The sequence below is a fragment of the Herpailurus yagouaroundi genome, unplaced genomic scaffold (genome assembly GCF_014898765.1).
Source record: "Herpailurus yagouaroundi ecotype Mexico unplaced genomic scaffold, PumYag 166, whole genome shotgun sequence".
NCBI classification, from domain to species: domain Eukaryota; kingdom Metazoa; phylum Chordata; class Mammalia; order Carnivora; family Felidae; genus Herpailurus; species Herpailurus yagouaroundi.
This window is the reverse complement of record NW_024412407.1, coordinates 24,780,263-24,801,950: the sequence shown is the minus strand read 5'-3', so window position 1 is coordinate 24,801,950 and position 21,688 is coordinate 24,780,263. Positions and strand designations below refer to the sequence as shown.

General features: G+C 35.6%; 1 protein-coding gene across 16 annotated transcripts in view; it reads right to left on the bottom strand.

Annotated features, from left to right (window-relative positions):
• The window catches only part of SOX5 (SRY-box transcription factor 5), a 1,021,040-nt gene that overhangs the window by 193,193 nt on the left and 806,159 nt on the right, over positions 1–21,688 (bottom strand). For 14 of the 16 annotated variants that reach the window (XM_040488995.1, XM_040488992.1, XM_040488993.1 and 11 more), the window contains 2 exons: positions 12,631–12,803; positions 7,287–7,355 (listed from right to left, as the gene is read on the bottom strand). In XM_040488995.1, coding sequence (XP_040344929.1) covers positions 7,287–7,355; positions 12,631–12,803 — 242 coding nt within the window. Of the gene's footprint in view, positions 1–7,286; positions 7,356–10,182; positions 10,234–12,630; positions 12,804–21,688 lie in introns of those variants that run through there. The other 2 variants (XM_040489004.1, XM_040489005.1) reach the window with 2 other exon arrangements.

The following is a 21,688-nucleotide window of genomic DNA, read 5'->3' as shown; positions in this document are numbered from 1 at the left end:
TCCAGCTCTGGAGAATCATAAATGGGTGTCCCAGAATGTTGGCTGGACCAACCAATCTAAATGAAAGCAGGACAGATGGCTAGGAAGCAGGTATCCAGAAAAGCGGGGTTCCAGAGATTTGATTTATTCTTGAGTATTTACAGAGTTATAAGGCAAGTAACATGAGTAACATGAGGGGCACGGGGAAGAAAAGGCAACTGGAAAGCACAGAGCTACACAGAAAGGAAATAGGAGCATCCGTTTTATTATATCCAGAAAACAATACATAGACTCATATTTTAAATATAAACACCATTTTTTGATTTTTAACTTTTAGGATTAACCAACAGGTAAAGCTTGAGAGGTATGTGTGTATACATACATACACAAACACATGTATTATATATATTTAGAGTAAACATACAGATAACAGAAATTGGCAGTTGGGAATAAGAGAAAAGAGATGCCATCCTCATCTGACAAGGCAAGTGCAAAGAGACTATTTATAGTTGATTGGAAAAGAAAAGAGGTGTAAGTAAACTATTTAAAGCTTAAAAGTACCTGCTGGAAGAATTTAAATGACTTTTATAACGACATTGTAAGGTGCGGGAGGGGAATAGGAGAGGTTGTCAGGATGGAGATACAAAACCTAAGCAAATCTTCATTTCCAAGTTAATGATATTCAAAGTTGATAAGTCAGGAGCAGCATGATAATTATATTTTATAGACAGTGAAGAAAATACTAAGAGGTTATTAAAAATGAAAATTTAAAATATTCTAAAGTGGCTCCTTCTGAGTAAAAGGATTGGGCACAGTAAATACAGGAGCATATAGAGGATTGGGCTCTGGACAGTTGCTTTCATTACTCTCTTGTACTCTTAGCAATGTGACATGTGTTACATCAGCAAAGATTAAACTATATAGATAGATAGATATCAGTCTATATAGATACAGATATCAATGTATCTGTATCTCTCTCTACAGAGACAGATTTATCTAGACAGTGCAATACTATGCTGAAATTCCATCATTAGGTAATTGCCAGGAGATGTATTAAAATATGCTTAAAATATTTTGAAGTGGCTCTGTCTGAGTAGGACAGAGAGCTGCAGTTATCATCACGGCTCCTCTAGGAGATGGCGCCTATCTTCTCGAATTGGAACTTCTACTTCCAGAAAGTGCAAGGAAGAGCAGGAAACCATCCTTAAAGCTACTTCTTTGTATCTCCATATTTTCTCCTTTTACAGTATATCTGAAAGCCAAAAACTATATCCTGTACGGTTGTGGTGTATTTTATTTCCTACAGCAAAACATGAGTCAGAGCTCAAGGAGTTAATGCATTTCCTTCTCAGGTTGAAATGCTACCTTAATTGCATGGTGTTTATTCTTGGCATTTCCAGTCTCCTAAAGAGACAAGGTTACTTTGCAATCTCTTTGTGCTCATGTATGTGCGTGGAGTCTTGTTGAGGGGGGTAAAATGCTTCCAACTTACCACACTCAGAGAAAGAAATCATAAATCAGCAGGTCAGTCAGGTACTATTATTTCACCTTTCACATTATTATGTTTTCAATACAATTTTTCAATGGATTTTCTTCTGCATAATAATTTATCAAGAATTGCTAAAACTCTTAATGAGCTCAGAGAACTTTGGCTCCAATAAAATGAAACCTTTATCACAAATTGGTTGAGCCCATGACTGCAACTAATCATTCAATTGTACATAAGTCAAGTTGTATTTTTATTTTGTGGGAATAATTTCCCAGGGAAAGAAAACTCATTTGAAAACTTTGGGCCATTAAGCCTTAAATGGTAGAATATCAGTAAAATAAAAATGAACTGGGCCAAGACTTGGGAGACTTGGAATGCAGCCATTCTTCTACAAGTAACAACTAATGTGACATTGGGAAAATCTTCTAACCTTACTTGGTTTCAGTTTACAAATGTCAAAATGAGAGATAGGTCTAAATAAAGGCTATCTAAAAACCCCTTGTAGTTCTAAAATCATATGGATTGTTGGAACATTGAACTTAAACAGTTTTCAGTGGCCACTGCCATGTAGACTATACTCTTTTGTTCCTAGAAATTTTCCTCTTGCTGGAAATACTCATTGAATTTTTCATCATCAGAAACACAGAAGGAACAAGTTTTTCTCTCCTAATAACTTAGGCAAAAACTTTAAGCATTCTGTGCTCACTACATGCCAGGTATAATCCCATTCTTCGAACTAACCCAGATCACTTGGTTATTACAATTCCCATTAAATAGACGGGAATAATGAAACTCAGAGGGACTAAGCAATTTTCCCAACATCACACAGAAGATGAGGTGTGAAGATGTGAAGACTGAATTTAGGTATGTCTAATTCTAGAGACCCTGCTCTCTATCTTCATTTTTAGTCATTTAATACAATTAAAGTTATATTTCACACAGCTAAATGTAGTCCTATACCACCTAAAGAGCCAAGCTCTTCCTTACATACCATTGAATATACACTGACCAGCCCAGAATACAAACAAACAAAGATCTGTCCTTTGCTCTACCCTTAGCTCTAGACAGAATCAGTGACCCAGATCTATTACTAGTCCTGCAAATGCATACCTTATGAATCAGAAATAAGGAGATTATTAAATATCAAATCTTTGCCCCTAAAAGAACACAATGAACAACAGTTGGAAAAGTTTGTCAAAAGGGAGAAGGCAACAGATATGTGGAATCTCTTAAGAAAATTCAAACAGCGAACTTTCAGTACGGGAATCATGACAAATATGCATTTTAAAAGAAGCACATCTTTAAAATTTCTCTTACCATTATCTGAAGTGGATTTCCTACTAGAGCATGTTGTTGGACTGACCCTATTAGAGGCTAATAAGAGCCTAAATAAAATTCCATTGAGTATTATTGAAAAAGGATTAAAAAAATTTTAAACTAGGACATGCTTCCCCCACTCACTCCCAAAGCTAAAGAAATCCTGTCCCACACAAAGCTTCAAGATAAAAAGGAACTTGAGTCTCCGGGGCATTCAGTTTGTTGCCTTAATGGAAGCTGAGTAGAGGTCACTCATTCATTTACTTTAAAAGGTTTTGGTAACGGTGAATGAAGTCAAGATTAACCGTTGGTCTAGGATCATTATTGGAAACATAAACCACCTAACTGTCCCTATTAGAAACAGGTTGATTTAACGTAAAAAAAGAGATTAGTCAGAAAATAAAACTGCTAAAAGATAGGCACTTAGCATAAGCAAGAGAGTAAAAGAAAAAAAAAAAGGTTATCTTTAAAAAAATCTAAAGTTATTTTTCTCTGAAATATCTATAAATTTTATCTCACATATTAATGTGTATTAAGAGTGAGCTATCTACAGTAAGTAGGAATGCAAAAAATTCTATTTTTTTAAGGACAGTAAACAAAAATATTAAAGGAAAACACTGCTGAATGGGAGAAAAACCAGACTAGAAGTTTCTTAGTGTCCCTAGAACTAAGAGTCTCATAAAGAAACAGACAAGTTCTTGTGGGAAGACAAGATATTTTTGGTTTTATGACATGATTTTATTTGTAGAATGAACTGATTTTTGATGTTGCAGAGAATAACAGAGAGCTTTCTTGTTTCTTCTTTTATCCTAATGTGTTATGTGAATCGACCTAGAAGACTATAACTCATAAAGTCTTAGAAGACTATAACTTATAAAGTCTTTATAAGGAAGTAATGTAGATTGAGTTGTCAATCCAATTACAATCAGGCAATTGCAGAGTTAAGTCTGCTTTTTAAAGAGAGAAAAACAGTTCATAAAAATTGACCCTAAGTGATTGAATAAAATGGGTGAATTTGCTAATTCTTATGGCATTTTCTCTTTGAATAAATAACTACAGAGTAAAAACTACTACCACTCTTTTCATCTGGAAAGAAGAGACAGAAATAACAGGCCAAGAGAAATGTTAATAACCTGGGACATTTCAATATGTGAATGTTTGTGCATACACAGACAAGTATAAACATGTTCATACATTTTTTAATTGAATGACATATACTTCAAATGGAATAAAAATGTCTAAATTAACCTCTCCTTTAAAGAGATCTCAGTAAAATGAAGAAATGCTGGGGAACATCATCCTCATATCAGTTAACATAGCCATCAAGGGTGAAAATTTGTCCTGCTCTTCTATCCTGTCAATCTAATCCATCTAGCAGATCTGCCTACCTATCTAATGTACTGCATGCCTTTACCAACATTTGGGCCAAGTTAATGTCTTGTATATTTATAATTGCAACCGAAAGCTTAAAGGTGGCCTTAATTGTGGTCTAACATTTCAGTCCACTATTCTACCAACAAAGGAACTGGAATGCATTGTTTTCTAAAGCCCAAAGCAACAATGGCATAACACGTAAGAAAATGCAATCAGGATGAACAATGTAAGTAGGTATGTTTATTTCTATAAGGTCTTAGTCTCCATATAGAAGAAAAAAGAAGTAGATCAAATTCAAAATATACTACCTAAGTACTTTCAGATATCAAGTAAATGTAATCTATTATAAATTCTTATGTAAACATTGATTATGTGAGCACTGACAAAAATAAATTTTGTAACAATATTGATGACTTTGATTTGCCTTCTACTATAGCAAGTTTGATTTTTACTCTTCTTCCTTGCTATATGCTGCTAAGGAAAGCGGGATGAGGGAAGAAGAAGAAAGGGAGAGAAAATATTCTGAAAGAGAAATATGGTAAGGATTTATACGAGCAAATAAAAGTATCTGTTCTACATTTTTAATCATCTATTTCTACACATGTCACTACAGAAGTCCTTCCCATAACTGTTTGAACAATCTCTCATTAGACTAAATATATTGTGACTTTCATAATTGTTAAGTATTTGTGAGATTTCCCCAAATCAATGATTTATAAAATATACTTTAGAACTATGCTTTTAGTTAATGAATATACTAGAAGCTGTGAAAATGAATTCCTTTCAGATCATCAGTCTTGCTCAGTACCTTTTTTTTGCCTGAAAGATTCCCTACTTCCAAGATTAAAAAAAATAATAGATTAATGGGTTTTGACTCTGTCAGTATCATTTATTTGTGCTAACACTAGAAAGAGGACAAATAAATAGATGCAGTATCTCAACATCTCTTAATGTTTTCCTAAAATTACTATTAGTATGACATTAATTCCTTTAGGGACTATTGGTGTTTTGTTTTTTTCTCACTCTGTGAACTAGTGGAGGCCAGCAACTTAACAGTTTGATCATAGAAATTTTAAGCTTTTAAAATTCTCATATTCAGCAAAATTTCTACGAGTAGTCAGAAAACTTTGCTTCTGATCTTAGTGCAACCTGTAAATGGTTGTGTAATCTTGGGCAAGCCATTAAACTTGGCTTTAGCTCTCTGGAATACAGTTTCCATAGTCATATCATTTCTAGGGCAGGTAAATGTTAAGGAACTTCATTTTAAAAATTCTCTGACTTATAAATTGTAGTGCTCCGTGCTCTGGTGCAAGGAATCTATCCATTTCAACACTGGGCCACTATGACTGAGCTTAAAATCCACATTTGAACGTAGTCGTCGTAACTGTGGCAGGACTCCAAAAGAACTACTGAAGGTGTTGGCTAAATTTATATGGTCAGGTGACATAGTTTATGAGCCTTCTACGTATTCATACTACTGGTTTAGATATTTTTTTGCAATTCTGTTTAACAAAGGACTATCTCAGTATTACAAAAATTACAAAAATTTAAAATCACCGGTGTGTCTTCAAATTACAGTGAAACCGAGTGACTTGCAAAGGGCCATACTGCTGATTATGGAATTGCTTATTGATAATGAGAAGTTGCCATAAGCATTTTGTTGTTTTAGATTTTCAATAATTAAAAACATATTAAATGTAGTTAACCTGGTATCATCAACTAAAACTATATTCAAAGACAGCATACTTAGACTGAACAGGAAGTCCAATGAACAGTTTTAAACCACTGAAAAACCACTTGCCAGATATGAACATATATAACATCACATTAGGATTTGCTGCTTGTCATTACAGTGAAGGAAAGCAAAAAATCCTGGCTGGATCATCTCACTGATGTTTCTCTGTCTCACCAACCTGTGACTAGCTCACTAAAATTTCAGGTGCCCCAAGAACGAGTAAACCCTGATTGCGCTATATAATCCAGGGAAATGAAGTGTACTTGACCCAGTTAGGTAAAATGGGCTAAACTTCGTTGGCAATGAAGTCTAAATGTGATTAAATACAAAAGTGAACTAATGCAGACGTGTTTGCTTCTGTCTCTTATGGTATTTAAACTTAATAAAATAAATATGCTGGATTCTCAAAATAGAACTTCAAAAGAATGATAAACTTCTTCTTAATAAAATATGTTGGCATCTCAAGATAGAAGTCCAAGATAATGATGAATTCCTCTTCTCTAACATATGCTTCTAAAGGGTAATGTTACATAGGGTTGTATTCATAGCTCTATGAATCAGATTCCCTTTCTTGCTAGTAATAGCAAGTATGTATTGAGGACCTACTGTGTGCCTTGATACTATGCTGAAATGCTCCACCCATAACTCCATTAAATCCTCATAAATTCTCTATGAAATAAGTGCTTTCAGAAAGGAAATTTTCAAAGGGAAACAATTTTGTCATAATTCATGCCGCTAGCAAGTGGTGAAGACTGGACATCTCTGACAACTTATTTTTTATTTTTGTTGGCAATATAGCTGCTTTCTTGTTCTTCATGGATGGCTCCTCACCATCACACGTTTCCATATAAGCAAAATATGCATAGAACATGTCTATATGCACATAGAGTCCTTGCTCTTGGTTCCTCCAGGCAACATGAAGGGTGAAATTCATCACCTTCCCTAACCTCAACCTCTATCGCGTGTGGCTCTTGAGCATACGGTAGAACATACTCTCTGCCACTGCTCTCTAACAAACTTGCCATACCTTTTTGCTTTGCCTCCCCTGCATGTCATTCATTAAGAACACTGATGGGCATGTTAAAGAATAGAGCAAATGAAATCTTTTTAACATATCTCTGCAATAATTTCCTTTCGGTAAAGGATGAAAATGACTGTCTGCTTGCTCAGAATGGAGCTTCCTGACATAGTAGGGCCTGTGATGGCCACCATTTGCAAGATTCTCATGGCACAGGAGGTAACACGGCATGAATTAAGCCAAAAATAATGTTTGTGTTGGAGGTCACTCCAGTAAGGTGGTCTAAAAATTAGAAACAGAATATATATATATATATATATATATATATATATATATATTTAATTGGAAGTATGTATGAAATTATGATTTCTGACCTGGATCTGTTGCTGAAGCAAATTGATTTTGTGTTGTTGCTGCAGGAGCTGCTGCTGCTGTCTTGCAATCTGTGGAGAAATTGCACATGAAAAATTTAAAAGTATATTGTTGTCCCAGGGGGAAATTACCAATGTTCTGTTTCTCAAAGTTTGATTTGACACTGATTAAGATGATGAAAATAGATGTGCCTGCGCCTCTACACGGTACCAGCAATTCACTCTTAAGTAAGATCAAACAAGGTATTTAGTCTTCTGGAACAGTTTCTTTTGGCCTAAAACAAATGAGGCCTAGGACACTATGACAGTGATCGAATCCACTATGAAATGGTAGAGTGTCAAAAATCCCTCTTCCTTCCAGGCAATACATTAAGAGCGTACTGCCTCTGGCATTTTTTAGCTCTTTTCTACAAAAGAAAGTATCGCGTCAACAGGGGGTTATTTTCACCTGGGAGTTCAGGGTAGCACAAAATATTGTGTTAGGAGAGGCTGTATGCCTTCGTGAGGTCTTGGTATTTGTTTTTGTTTTTTGGGTTGTTGTTTTTTCATAAATACTGCCCTCATTTCTACCTCCCACAAACCCCTAAACTGCTAAGTCCTCAATGCACTCCATTATGGTTTCTGCTCCCAGTCTTAAGGATTCTGCTCCCACTAAAAAGATTCCTCGTAAAAGTCACCGTTAACGTCATTTTTTAAACTCTAAAGTGTGTTTTGGACCTCGCCTTTTGGCCTTTCATCAAAATTCAACACTGAAGTTTTCTCCCTCGATCTGAACTTTCCTCCCTGACTTCTATGACATCACATTTCCCTGGTTTTGCTCCTGCCTCAGTCTGTTTCTTCATAGTTACCTTCAATCGCCCTGTCCAGCCTTTCAATGCCATAGTTGCATATGGCTCAATTTTAGACTCAATTCTTCCCCCCAGGTGCCAAGTGTTTACAACTTTGTTTCTCTAGACCACACCTTTGTGTTAAGCTTCAGACCCATTTTTCCAATGGCATTCCTAAGAATACTTCATATTCAACAAGTTCAAAACTAAACTCAGGATTTAGCCCTCCATGCAGTCATCTTTGAGTGTTTTCTAAGCCAGGGACTAGCACAATCACCTCCTGTTATTCACTCTTACAACACCTTATACATTTACTTAATACTACATAACAGACTATGATTTTATCTTTATCTTATTTTTGTTTTAATTAACATGTTACTGTCAACTAGGTCAAAATCCATAAATAGAGTGAGGTGAGGAATCGTGTATATTTTACTCACTGTGCAAAGCCTGGTACAGAAGGAATATTGATGAAGAAAGCATGAATGAATAGATGAGAAGAAAATTTTAAATACTTTATTACATGCTGTCAGGTAGGAAACCTTCTCATGAGAATGTAACTTCTAACTTCATAAAAAGTATCACTCTTTTATAAATAAGCTCTAATTCTTACTCTCATCATGTTATAATGAAGATTGTTTTCATTATAAATGTATGTCCCTTAATCTCTGTATCACAAAGCTAAAAATTCAGGAAAAATTTGACACCTGCAGGGTCCATTACTCTGAGTGAAAGTAAAGAAACTGTATGAGGAACATGGGTCTACCTGGCTGCACAATTAACTTTTTATTTCCCTTAACGGCACTGGTACAAATTATAGTTATTTTCGTGCTTTCATTTTATCTTAGGAACAGGGTTTTTAAAAATCAATTTTTTTTCCCCTGAAGAAAGCAGGAAATAAATGGTAGGAAAAGGAGTATCCCTCTTTTACTTAAATCTGGTCCTTTCCTCCCACATATCATTTCAGCTGAAGTTTAAATTTAAATCTTTCTTTCAGCACCTTATGAATTCATCAAGACATTGACCACTTCACACACTTTCTCCCATTCCAAGCCACTGCTTTCTCCTTCTGGATAATTATAATAGTCTCCTATTGCTCTTTCTGCTTCTGCCTTTGCTCCCTACAGCCTATTATGTATCAGTATCTGGAGAGATCCTTTTAAAATATAAGTTGTGTCATGTTATTTATCTTTTCAAAACCCTCTCACTCAGAGCAGAAGCCAGTGTCCATATGATGCCTGCAAGACCCTGTATGATTTGGCCTCTCTGGTTTCACCTTTTCCTGCTCTTCCCTTTGTACCCACCCCTCCCCTACTCTTGCAACACTGCTCTCCTGTCTCTTGAACACACCAAGGATGCTCTTATCTCCCATGGATATACCTGCCTCTGGGCCTTTGCACTTGCTTTCCCCTCCATCTGGAACCCTCTGTCCCTAGATAACTGCACTGCTAACTCCCTCATCTCCTGCAAGTCTCTGCTCAAATGTCACCCTGTCAGTGAGGTCTTCCCTGATCACCCATTTTAAAAGAGCTTCTCTACCCGGTACTCACATCCCTAATTCTCTCCTTTACTTATATCCCCTATCAACATTTACTATATATTACCTGTTTATTTACTATCTTTTCCTAATTAGAATTCAACACATTAGGAATTTTTGTCTGTTTTATTCCTTGCTGTATCCCAGTAACTAGAACAGAACCTGGCATCAAATTGGTGCTCAGTAGTTATTTGTTGAATGAAAGATGTGGAATGGCAGTGGCAGAGTCCAGTGGCAAAGCTGATCAGTAAACAGGTTCATTAGCATCTCTAAGGGCTGTAATGGGAACAGTAGAGTGTACAGAGTAGGGACACCCTACAATGAGTAGGGAGTTTGGAAAGGAGGGTCAGAAAAGGAGTTCTCAAGAGAAGATACACTTAACCTGAATCCTAAGGAGTAAGTATTAAATGTGTTTCAGAGATTTCCCTGTGTCCTAATGAAAAGATAAATGTGATCACAAGCTTGGTGGTTATGCATGCCAGCACTGCATGGTAGAGAAGATCTTGGGGAGCAAAACAGGCTCTAGAAATCTGACCTTAAGCTTTCACAGGGGATCTTCTCTCAGGCTATGCAGGCATCACTGCTTAGCATCTCTCCAACAGAGGAGAGAAATTCTGGAAGAACTTAATGATTTCTAACATTCCAAGGATAATGTCAGAAAAAGTAAAAAAAATTCTAGAATCTTTTGATGATGTGTGCAGATGGGCCAGAATGTGAAAGAAGAATGAAGAGGACTGTGCTCTCTATTAGTGATCGCTTGGATTTTTCAGGACAAATATGCCCTTAGATCCACCAAAGGAGGGATTCTCTAAAAAGAAATATCCCAGAAACAGTTTCAGAAGCTGTTAGAATTTTCTAGAATTCAGGTGTTTGAAAGTATTGAGAATTGTGAGCAAGAAAAGAGTAGTATTTTTCTAGACTGTCAGAGGCAAACATTCTGAACTTTTATCACAAGGGTAATGCAAGAGAAACATGGGCCATATTCAAGAACGGGCCAAATGTATCTTCAAGGAAACTGATGAGGCATTTCATTAAACACGAAAGCATTATCTTTCAAGCAGAGATGAATGACCAAGTAGGGAAGAGTAAACTGAAAGGAGTCTCCTCAAATGTAACCTGAATATTTCTTCTTTCAACTCTGCTAGTTTACATTTTGAAAACTGCTTATGGGGCACCTGGGTGGCAAAGTCAGTTGAGCGTCTGACTTCGGCTCAGGTCATGATCTCACAGTCCATGAGTTCGAGCCCTGTGTCGGGCTCTGTGCTGACAGCTCAGAGCCTGGAGCCTGTTTCAGATTCTGTGTCTCCCTCTCTCTCTGACCCTCCCCCGTTCATGCTCTGTCTCAAAACTAAATAAAATGTTAACATTTTTTTTTAATTAAAAAAAAGAAAACTGCTTAGGAAGGGTTTTGCAAGGATGTGTGAAAACACAAACACCCGTAGCTAAATAATGGTCTTCTTCCATTTAGGATGGTGAATGGACTGAGCCCAGAATAGGGGATGGCAAAGGAAGTTAGCCCCAGAAAAGATGTACCATCTCCATATGTAAACTCACCCTAAGACTCCCTTCTTTCTTTCCCAACACTACCAATTTTCTTTAGTGAAAGTTCTTGTGTATCGCCTCCATTTTCCTACTATACATGTGTCAATTCTTATGTCTCATTTCTACCACTAAAGCTCCATAGAAGCCACACTCATAAAAGGCCAACAGTGAGAAACTAAATGAAAAATCTAGTAGCTTTGTTTTTCTGGAATTGTTCATTTTCCTTTCTCTACCAGCTGTATGCCACTATCTCGCAAGGATCTACCCTTAGTTCCTTTCCATTTTCTCATGATGTCACCACTATTCTAATTTAGGGCTTACAAACCTGTCATCCCCTTCATGAAACACTCTGGCCCCAGATATTCATATGGCTGCCTCTTTTCTGTCAGGGAGATCTGAACTCAACTGCCAGATCCAACCACCCAATCTAAGAAACATTGCCTTGCCATAGCAATCAATATTTATTAAATTACTGTAATTACATTTCATCAAATTACATATCACTGTCTGAAATTATTTTGTTAATTTCTCTTTTTCTTCGTTAATCACTTTTCTCTTTCCACTAGAATTTAGCGGTTTTATCTTTCTGGTTAAGTGATGTAGCCTCAGAAGTTAGCACAGTGCCTAGCACATGAGAGACACTTGATTACTATCTGTTGAATAAATGAATGAAATTTATCTACTCCAGTGGTTTAAACTACCATCTCTATGTAAATAGTCTAAGAAATTTAGTTGAGCCCTGTTTTCCCAACTGTCAATTGGTATTTCTTACTGTTTTTCACATACCTCTAGTTGGAAAACCAACAGCTCTAATTCAACATGATAAAACCACCTGCTTTTCCGAATTGCCCTCTTCCTGACTTTACCTAGTAACCCCGGCTCAGTATCTTTCCTCATTCTTTTGCCCACTCAAAAAACTCAACTAATCATAAAATTTCCACCTGTTTATTCTTCCCTTCTCTTTTTTCTGTGTTCATTTAAGTTTAGGCTCTTACCTAGTTTAGATTCTCACTCCTTATTGAAGTTATTATAATAGCCTTCTAACTAAACTTCCTGTGCCATAACTAATTTTCTTCACATGTTGAATCCTACTTATCTGCAAAGCTCATACTAAACACCTGTTGAATGAAATCTTTCACAGCGTCCTTGACTAGAAATGTTCTCTTGACTCTCCATGATTCGATCTGGTACTTTTCGCATGACCTATCAGAATTTCACCTTGGTTACAATTACTTCTGTGTTATATAGCACGGAAGTAGCTGATTAAGCTTTTTCAGATCAAAGTTTTTTGTTTGTTTGCTTACTTTGTATTTTGCCTTTTTATTTATTCATGTGGGGTGGGAAGAAAGGCTTTTATTGGTCTTTGTGTGCCTAGGAGAGTGACCTATGAATAGCAGGCAAAACAATGCCTCAGGAATTTGTGTCTCAGGCTCTTACTCACCTGTTCTTGTTGCTGTTTGGCCAGCTCCATTTGCTGGCGCTGTTTCTCAATCTGAGATGCAGCCAGTTTCTTCTGCTCATCGTGGGCAGCCAATAGCTGCTCTCGCAGACTGGTCAGTTGATTGATCATACCCATGAGCTGCCTCTCTTTCTCAGCTAGGCTTTCAGGAGTCCCTGAAAATAACATAGCAATAAAATATACAAGAAAAGGGAAATGAGGAGAGAGTGATTTTTCAATGACAATGATTCTCTTGTATAAGAACTATTCTAAATGTAAGGTATATACCTACTATATACCTATATACACAAGGATATACCTACTTTGGATTTTTAACTAAACAGTGAAAAGTAATGGCTAATTCCCCTTTATAAAATATCAGAATGAACAAATATTTTGATTGTTTTTATGTATGATAAGTAATCATCCATAGCTTTTGATTTTACAAGTAAATCAAAAAATGTCTGGGTGAGCATCTACTATTCTAATGTCCTACGCTGGGATCTGACAGAAATAAAAAGAAGCCTAAAGCACAGCTCCCGGTCCTAAGCAGTTTTTTGTTTGTTTCTTTTGTTTTTTAATCAACTTAAAGAGGCAAGACAAAAACATGAACGTTTAAGAACCATACTTATTAAGAGATCAAGTTATTATTATCAGCAATACGATTCTCTTTTTCTCAAAAAAGAATCTTAAAGAGTTGGAACCAAGGAATTCTACATGAAAAAGGGGGAAGATATCTATTAGCCAATATAATTTTAGACAGTTTTCTCATCTGCCACTCAGAGACTTTCTTCAAAAATAGCATATCGTTAGCAGATAAAATATTCAAGATTGAGAATATAAATTTAGGCTATCATGAGGTAATGAAATATGGTGGGAAAACTAAGAGATCATAACATAGCCACCCAAGATTATAGTTAATTCAAGACTTGGAGAAGAAGTCACAGCAGTCATTTAAGAATAAATAACATGCTCTGGATATTTAAAACATGCAATGAATGTTCTTCGACAGGTTAAAATACTGATTTGATGCACCAGAAAAGTGAGCGGTTCACTGAAACAGGAACAGTATCACTTTTAGATGTTCTTTTCAAATTCACCAGATAGACAGGACCCCTATGGTAAAGTACTCACAGTAGGAGAGAACATACTTTTTAATTACAATTTTCACTTTAATATAAGACACTAAGCACTAGTTTAATAATGCATTTGCCACCTGTATATGTAATTAGATAGAAGGATCTGTCCTTCTCAGTCACCCTTCCCCATCCCACTGTATTTCTCTCTAACAATTTATGCTGAAGATGCCTGTGCCTTTTAGGAAATAGTAGCTATCATTAGTGGCTTATAATTTTCATGTGTCCATTTGGGATGGAAAAACTTTCTAATGTAATTTAGGGCTAGAGAATAAATATCTAGAAAAGAAATTATGAATGAACGAAGTCAAGAAGCATGCATTGCATTCCTTATGATTAATACCTAGCATTACTCAGGGCAGGTGCCCAATAAATTGTTGCTAATAATTTATTATACTTCAGATATTTGGGTTCTACTGAACAGCTGAACACTTATTCTAAGAATAACAATATAACTGTTGCAATTAGAATTCTAATAATAAATAATCTAAATATATACTGGGACTTTTTTTAAAGAAAATATTCAAGTGACGGTAAGATATACATCTTCACACGTCATCAGTAAAGAGAAATACATGGCTACCACATTTCTAGGAATACATACTAGGAAAAGTAATACATAGCAGGCCTTGGAATCCTCATTATCTGCAAAGATAATTTCACTTATAAAAATCTAGCCCAGGAAATTACAAGAAATTAAGTATTAAAAAGTGTTTTATATGAAATATTAGAAACAATCTCAATGTCAAATGGGAATAATCAAATAATTATGAACACCCAGATCATAGAGTATTTTGCATCCATGAATAAATTTGTTAGAGAATATTTAATGAGCTTTTTCATGATATAAAGCTAGGTCAGGGGCACTTGGGTGGCTCGGTCAGTTAAGCATCCAACTTCAGTTCAGGTCATGATCACAGTTAGTGGGTTCGAGCCCTGTGTCGGGCTCTGTGCTGATAGCTCAGAGACTGGAGCCTGCTTTGGATTCTGTGTCTCCCTCTCTCTCTGTCCCTCCCCACCCCCCTCAAAAATAAAAATAAACATTAAAATAATTTTTAAACTAGGTCAAAAAACTGGGTAACAATAAAACATATGTGAAAAGGCAACCTACTCAATGGGAGAAAATTATGTATCTGATAGAAGGTTATATATCCAAAATAAATAAAGAACTCATACAACTCAACAGCAAACAAAACACTTAACTAAAATCCAATCCAATTAAAAATGGGCAGAGAATATAAACATTTTTCCAAAGAAGACATAGGGAAGGTCAACAGGTACACGAAAAGATGCTCAGCATCACTAATCATCAGGGAAATGCAAATCAAAACTACAGTGAGAGATCATCTCACACCTGATAGAATGGCTGTTATTAAAAAGACAAGAAATAATAAGCGTTGGCAAGGATGTGGAAAAAAGGGGACTCTTGTGCACTGTTGGTGGTAGTGTAGACTGGTGTGACTATTATAGAAAATAGTATGAATGTTTCTCAAAAAATTAAAAGTAGAACTATCATATGATCCAGCAATTCCACTTCTGGGTATTTATGCAAAGAAAATTAACACACTGACTTGAAGAGATATATGAACCCTCACATTTATGGCAATGGTTTTTACAATAGCCATGATATAAAGACAGCCTATGTCCATTGGCAGGTGAGTGGATGAACACACACACACACACACACACACACACACACACACATACACACACACTGGAATATTATTAAGTGATAAAAAATGAATAAAATCTTGTCATTTGTGAAAATATGAATGGAGCTTAAGAGCATTATACTATGTGAACTAATTCAGACAGAGAAAGACAAACACCATATGATGTAACTTATATGTGGTACCTGAAATAAAAAGAGAAAAAAGAAACCAATCTCATAAATTTGGAAAACAGATTGGTAGTTGCTAGAGGCATGGGTATGGGGTGAGTGAAATAGGTGAAAGGGGTCAAAATGTACAAAGTTCCAGTTATAAAATAAATAAGTCATGGGGATGTCATGGTGACTATAGCTAATAATACTGTACTGCATATTTGAAAGTTGCTAAGAAAGTAAATCTTAAAAGTCTCATCACAAGCAAACACTTTGGAACTGTGTACAGTGATGGATGTTAACCATACGTACGGTGGTGGTTATTTTGCAATACACACAAATATTGCATCATTACGTTGTACACCTGAAACTAATAGAATATTGTATGTCAACTGTACCTCAATTAAAATAAAGAAAGAAAACATTGTATAAATATCTCAGTGTATGCACATATCTATATTTATAGAAAAAAAAGACTGGAAGAAAATTATATATTAATGGCTATTTCTAGGTGATGGAATTATAAGCCATTTTAATATTTTTATTTTTTAAGAAAATCTTCTACAATTTTATTATTATTTACATACTTAGAAAACATAGAAAAATGTATTTCATGTAAATATGTGGAGATATAACTTAAAAGTCTAAGGTGACATTACCCATTTTCATAAGTGGTGTAATACAATGGGTAAAGAAATATACTTGTTTGTTGATGAGTATAAACAAATATCATTTTGGCATTCAGTATATGAAATATTAACAAAACTCTTTCGTCTTCACTTTGTCAGATTCAATGCTTCTCAGATACACACTGTTTATTTTAAACTCTCTGAGTCTTACAATGGATACTGTCTCAGAGTCAATGAAATATTAAGATTTATGCCTACCCCGAGTTTGTCCTCAGGCCGTAGTAACTTACTTTTACGTGCAGAACAGGTATCTCTGAGTATAGATCTCAGGCGTTTTTTTGTTTTTTTTTTTTTAATGTTTATTTTATTTTTGAGAGAGAGAGAGAGAGAGAGAGCGTGCGCAGGGGTGAGACAGAGAGGGAGACACAAAATCTGAAGCAGGCTCTAGGCTCTGAGCTGTCAGCACATGAGCCCGAAACAGGGCTTGAACCCATGACCTGAGCCCAAGTCGGATGCCCAACCGACCCAGCTATCCAGGCACCCTTAGATCTCAGTTTTAAAATTCAATATGTATAAGGTGAGACTCCATTTTTAAAAAATTTTTAAAAGCATCATTACTCAACATTCTTAGCTAGAAATATTAACATCATCCTCAATTTGCTTCTCAACTACCCATCCTCCTGTATGTATTATATCAACAAATCATAATAATGTTTTCTCAAAATAGCCTGTTTCAGTTTTACTTTTAATTAGTTAAATGTTATTTCTTCAATATTATTATGTTCACATGACTAAATAATCAATAATTATAAAAGGGTATATAGTGAAAGGTCTCCTCTGAATACTGTTCCTTCTAAGGTAACCACAATTACTATTATTATCCTAGTCTTGTAAATGAAGATTTAACCATATACCAGAATATTTCTGCACTAATTTACCGGGGCTGTCATAACAGATGGGGTGGCTTGAACAGAAATTTGTATTTATTGGCTAGAAGTCCAGGACTAAGGTGTCAGCAGGGTTGGTTCCTTCTGAGGGCTGTGAGGGAAGGAGCTGCCCCAGATCTTTCTCTTTGGCTTGTAGATGGCCATCTTCTTCCTGTCATCACTTCTTCCATCATCACTCTCTCTGTACATTTCCATGTCCAAATTTCCTTTTCTTTTAAGGACAGCCATCATATTGGATTTAGGTCCACCCTAATGGCCCCATTTTAACTTAAATACTTCTGTACAGACCTTATCTCCAAGTACAGTCACATTCTGAGATACTAGAAGTTAGAGCTCTAACACATGAATTTTTAGAGGGACACAATTTGACCCACACAATTTACTTTACATAAAGGATACCACAGTGTAAATTGCTGCCCTATGGTATGTAGGAAGAGTTCTTGTTCCAGCCTCCCTTCCCCATCTCCACTGACATTTCTCATCAAGTTTTTTATAAATTGTTTTGACAAACTTTCAATAGAACTTCTTTTTTCCCGCTACAAGTTTATCCTCAAATCTGGTACCAAAATTACCTTCCTAGAAAAACAAATCTACTCATGTCACTCCTATTTAAACACTTCCACTAGTTCCCTATTGTCTTTGGAATAAAATGTCAACTCATTCTTAAGAGTGAAAAGGTCCTAGGGCACTGGGTGTGGCTCAGTCAGTTAAGCATTAGACTCTTGATTTCAGCTCAGGTCATGATCTCATGATTCATGGGAATGAGTTCCATGTTGGGCTCCATACTAACAGCACGGAGCCTGCTTAGGATTCTCTCTCCTTCTTCCTCTTCCCCTCTCCCTTGCATATGCTCGTGCATGCTGTCTCTCTCAAAAATAAGTAAACTTAAGAAAAAGATGAATAAGGTCCTTCTAATTATGATCCAACCTTCTCACTTTTGTTTGTGCATCCTAGGTTCTAGCCATAGTGACTTTTGTACCATTACCCACAAAGCCAATACCTTAACCTCAGCCATTCCTTCCCTAACATTAATTCTTCATGTTCCAGATCATATGTCTTATTCTTTAAGACTCTTATCCTGATTCTCATTGATAACAGTTGTTCCCTTCTTTTGGAATCCACACAGTGGATATCTTTACTATACTACTTAATCATTATATTATAAATCTGATTTTAACATTTGTACCCTAAAGTTAGCAGAGATAGCTGTGATGGCAACAGTTATAAATGACCGACTTTTATGCCCTCATATGCCTGGCGTGTAGCAAATCATCTAAAATTTTAACGAGTAAGTCACTTTGCTTTAAACCACTCTCAGGTTTAGGAATGCCATATAGCCAAGAGAATAAGGAGATGTATTATCTTACATGAGTTACATAGATGTTCTTGTTTTGGTTTAAGAGAGTTGAGCTAAGGAATGTGAGCTTTTGCAAAAGAAGTTTTCTCCACTTTTATAAAAGTACTGTGTTCAGATGGTGTAAGCCCTATAGTTTCATCTCTAAATTATCATAATCTTCATAATAATTATCTCCCAGTGGGTGGGGAGGGTCCAATAAGTGGTCTACGAGTATTGGAGAAACTAGTAAGAGTCACAAAATATCCTGGACTTTAAATGTGTGTGTGTGTGTGTGTGTGTGTGTGTGTGTGCACGCATGTGTGTGCAAACATCACTGAAAAATCCACAGGGCTCCCAAACAAAAAGAGAAACTACTGTTTCTTCACTTAGATTAAGATTTGTAAGAGTCATACAAGTATATAACACAATGGGGACACAAATCCTGTATCTATGAGTTCATGTTTGTGTGTCATTGATAGTAACTTATTTTCATGTTTTATTTCTTTGCACTCTAATGTGTTTTATCTATGCTAGTCCTGCTTCGATTCCCTTAGAATGAAGGATCACTGATGTAAGAGGCAAAAAAAAAATTCTGTTTCAGTTCTTCCTACTGCCTAGTAACTACAGACATGGTAATCATTTGACTCATTGCTATAGTGCTATAGGTTCCACAGAAGTAAAGGTCAGAACATTCCTTAATGTAATGTGACACAAGTCATGAAGGAGTGTGACACAAGTCATGAAGGAGGGGAACCAGATTGTCACCCCCCTCTCAGTAAGAGATATCACTATCCATATATTGCTCTATTCTTTTGTCTGCCTCATTTTCCATATCTAACTCACTGGAATCCCATCAACCCTAGAACATATAAATTAGCCCATGAATCTTTATTTCCAGTACAACCTCTTGTTCCAGGCCAGCAGTATTTCTCACCTTCACTACTGCAATAGTTTTCTAACCATTCTACCTGCTTCCACTTCTTCTCCTATGAAAAGCTATTCTCCAAGCAAAAGTTCAGTGATCCATTTAGAAAGGTAAGCCAGATCATGTCACAGAGCTGTATAAAAACATTTCATCACTTTATATTCCATATAAAATAAAATCCAAACTCTTTACCCTTAAAAAGCCCTGAATACTCTAGCTCTTACCTTCTTTGGCAACATCTCTTCCATTTCTCTTTTACAAAAATGCTTCAGTCACATGGCCTTCTTCGAGTGCCTCCAATACCAATACACAAAGTTGCTCCCACCTTAGGATCTTTGCACTCCAATTGTTTCCCATGGAAAACTCTGCTCCTAGATTAAGATTTCTCAGTCTTGGCATTGATGATATTTCGGACTAGACCATTCTTTTTCTGGGGAGCTGTGTGGTATAGCATGTCTGGCTAGATGCTAGTAGCACTTCCCACCTAGTTATAACAACCAAAAATGTCTCCAGACAGTGCCAAATTTCCCCTGGTAGAGAACCACTTCAAATGACAGACTTTTCTCTTTCATTCATTTTGCACGTACCCACAGAGTTCCTTCAATGCCCTTCAATGCCCCTATTCTAGGTGTTGGGGACACTACAGTGTCTACACCAGAAAAAAATGTCTGCTTCAGAGATCTGACATTTAAATGGAAAAGATAATAAACAAATAAACTCAGATCCAACCAGAAGTAATTTAAATGCCAACTTCTCAGACTGCCTACCCCAAACACTGAAATTAAGGAAGACACCATCTCACTTTCCATCACATCACTTAATTTTTATTCTGTTCATAGTAGTTACTACCATAGGTTGAATTGTATTGATAGTTATTTATTTATTGAATCTTCCATAGAGAATAAGCTTTAAGACAGCAGAATACTAGTTTGTTTTGTTCAATGCTGGATACTCAGAATCTATAGAGTAATGTCTACCAGAACATAGACATCTTATAACAACTTCTTAAATGAATAAAGCAAAGTTCATAAGAAAAGAGAAAAATCCTTGATTGACTGATAATGTACAATTCTATGCACAAGGAAAACCCTCATCAGGATTACTCAAATTAAAAATGGTCTTGAATACATTTGAACTAATAAGAAAAAATCTGTGGAAGCTGATATTTCTCCAATATTGTTTTCTTCCACTCAAATGAAATGGACATATGGTTTGAAATAAAATGATCAAACTCAAAGTAAATTGCTAGGAGTTATTATCCAAATACAGTAAATGTAAGAGCAAACTCACTCAAGAAGAAGGGAAAGGGCCTAGAATTTTGACACTAAAAATAGACTGGGGATTATTGTTTCTTCCTTCAAAAAACTTACCAGAAATGTAATTCTTTGTTTCAAAGTATAGTCAATTTTTGCCAGATTTTTTTTCCTTTAATAATTGGTGCTTCTTAGATTATCAGTGTTATAACTTGGACAGGATTTTACTTGGTTTAATTTTTTTAATGTTAATATTGTTGCTTTCAACTGGTATTGTACTTGAAGGATCTAAAAACCATTTGTTGTCCTGCCTTTAAAATTTCTGTCTAATGAAAGAGCCTCTACTATACTATACGCTTTAGAAGGGTAGAAATCTGTCTACTCTACTTGCTATCATTATATCTCCAAAACATACCACGTGACAAGACAGATAGGAATATCTGTTGAATGACCTAAAAATATAATGAATAAAAACTAACTAAAGTTAGTCTAAATTTACAACTAAAGCTTCTTTCAGTGGTGCTCTTATTGAACAAGAGAGAAAAGGCACACTCCTTCATCAAAGGTATTAGTGGCATCATTCCAATTCATTAAAGGAGTATTTGTTACGTGATCCAACTTATAAACATCTATGAATTGGTCTTTTTCATCAAGAACAAGTTTAATCAAACTTTGATAAAGTTTATCTACATATACTTTACTGCTATGTAGATAACTGAGAGGTTAGATTCAATTAAAATTATACAAGGAATACCATTATTTATTATATGACAGAATAAACTGATTCTATTATACACTGTTAATACTATAAATAGTCTTAATTTATAGATTTCTATAACTGTTTTGGAAAAACAGTGTTTTGAGTGTGTGTGTGTGTTTTGTTTTGTTTTTGTTTCTTTTTTTTTTTTTTTTTTGCTGCTTCAATATCTTAAAAAGTAGGCTTTGGCTTGGATTTAAATATTCTACTATAGAAAGCTTTCAGTTTAAAAAAATTTTTTTTTTCAACATTTATT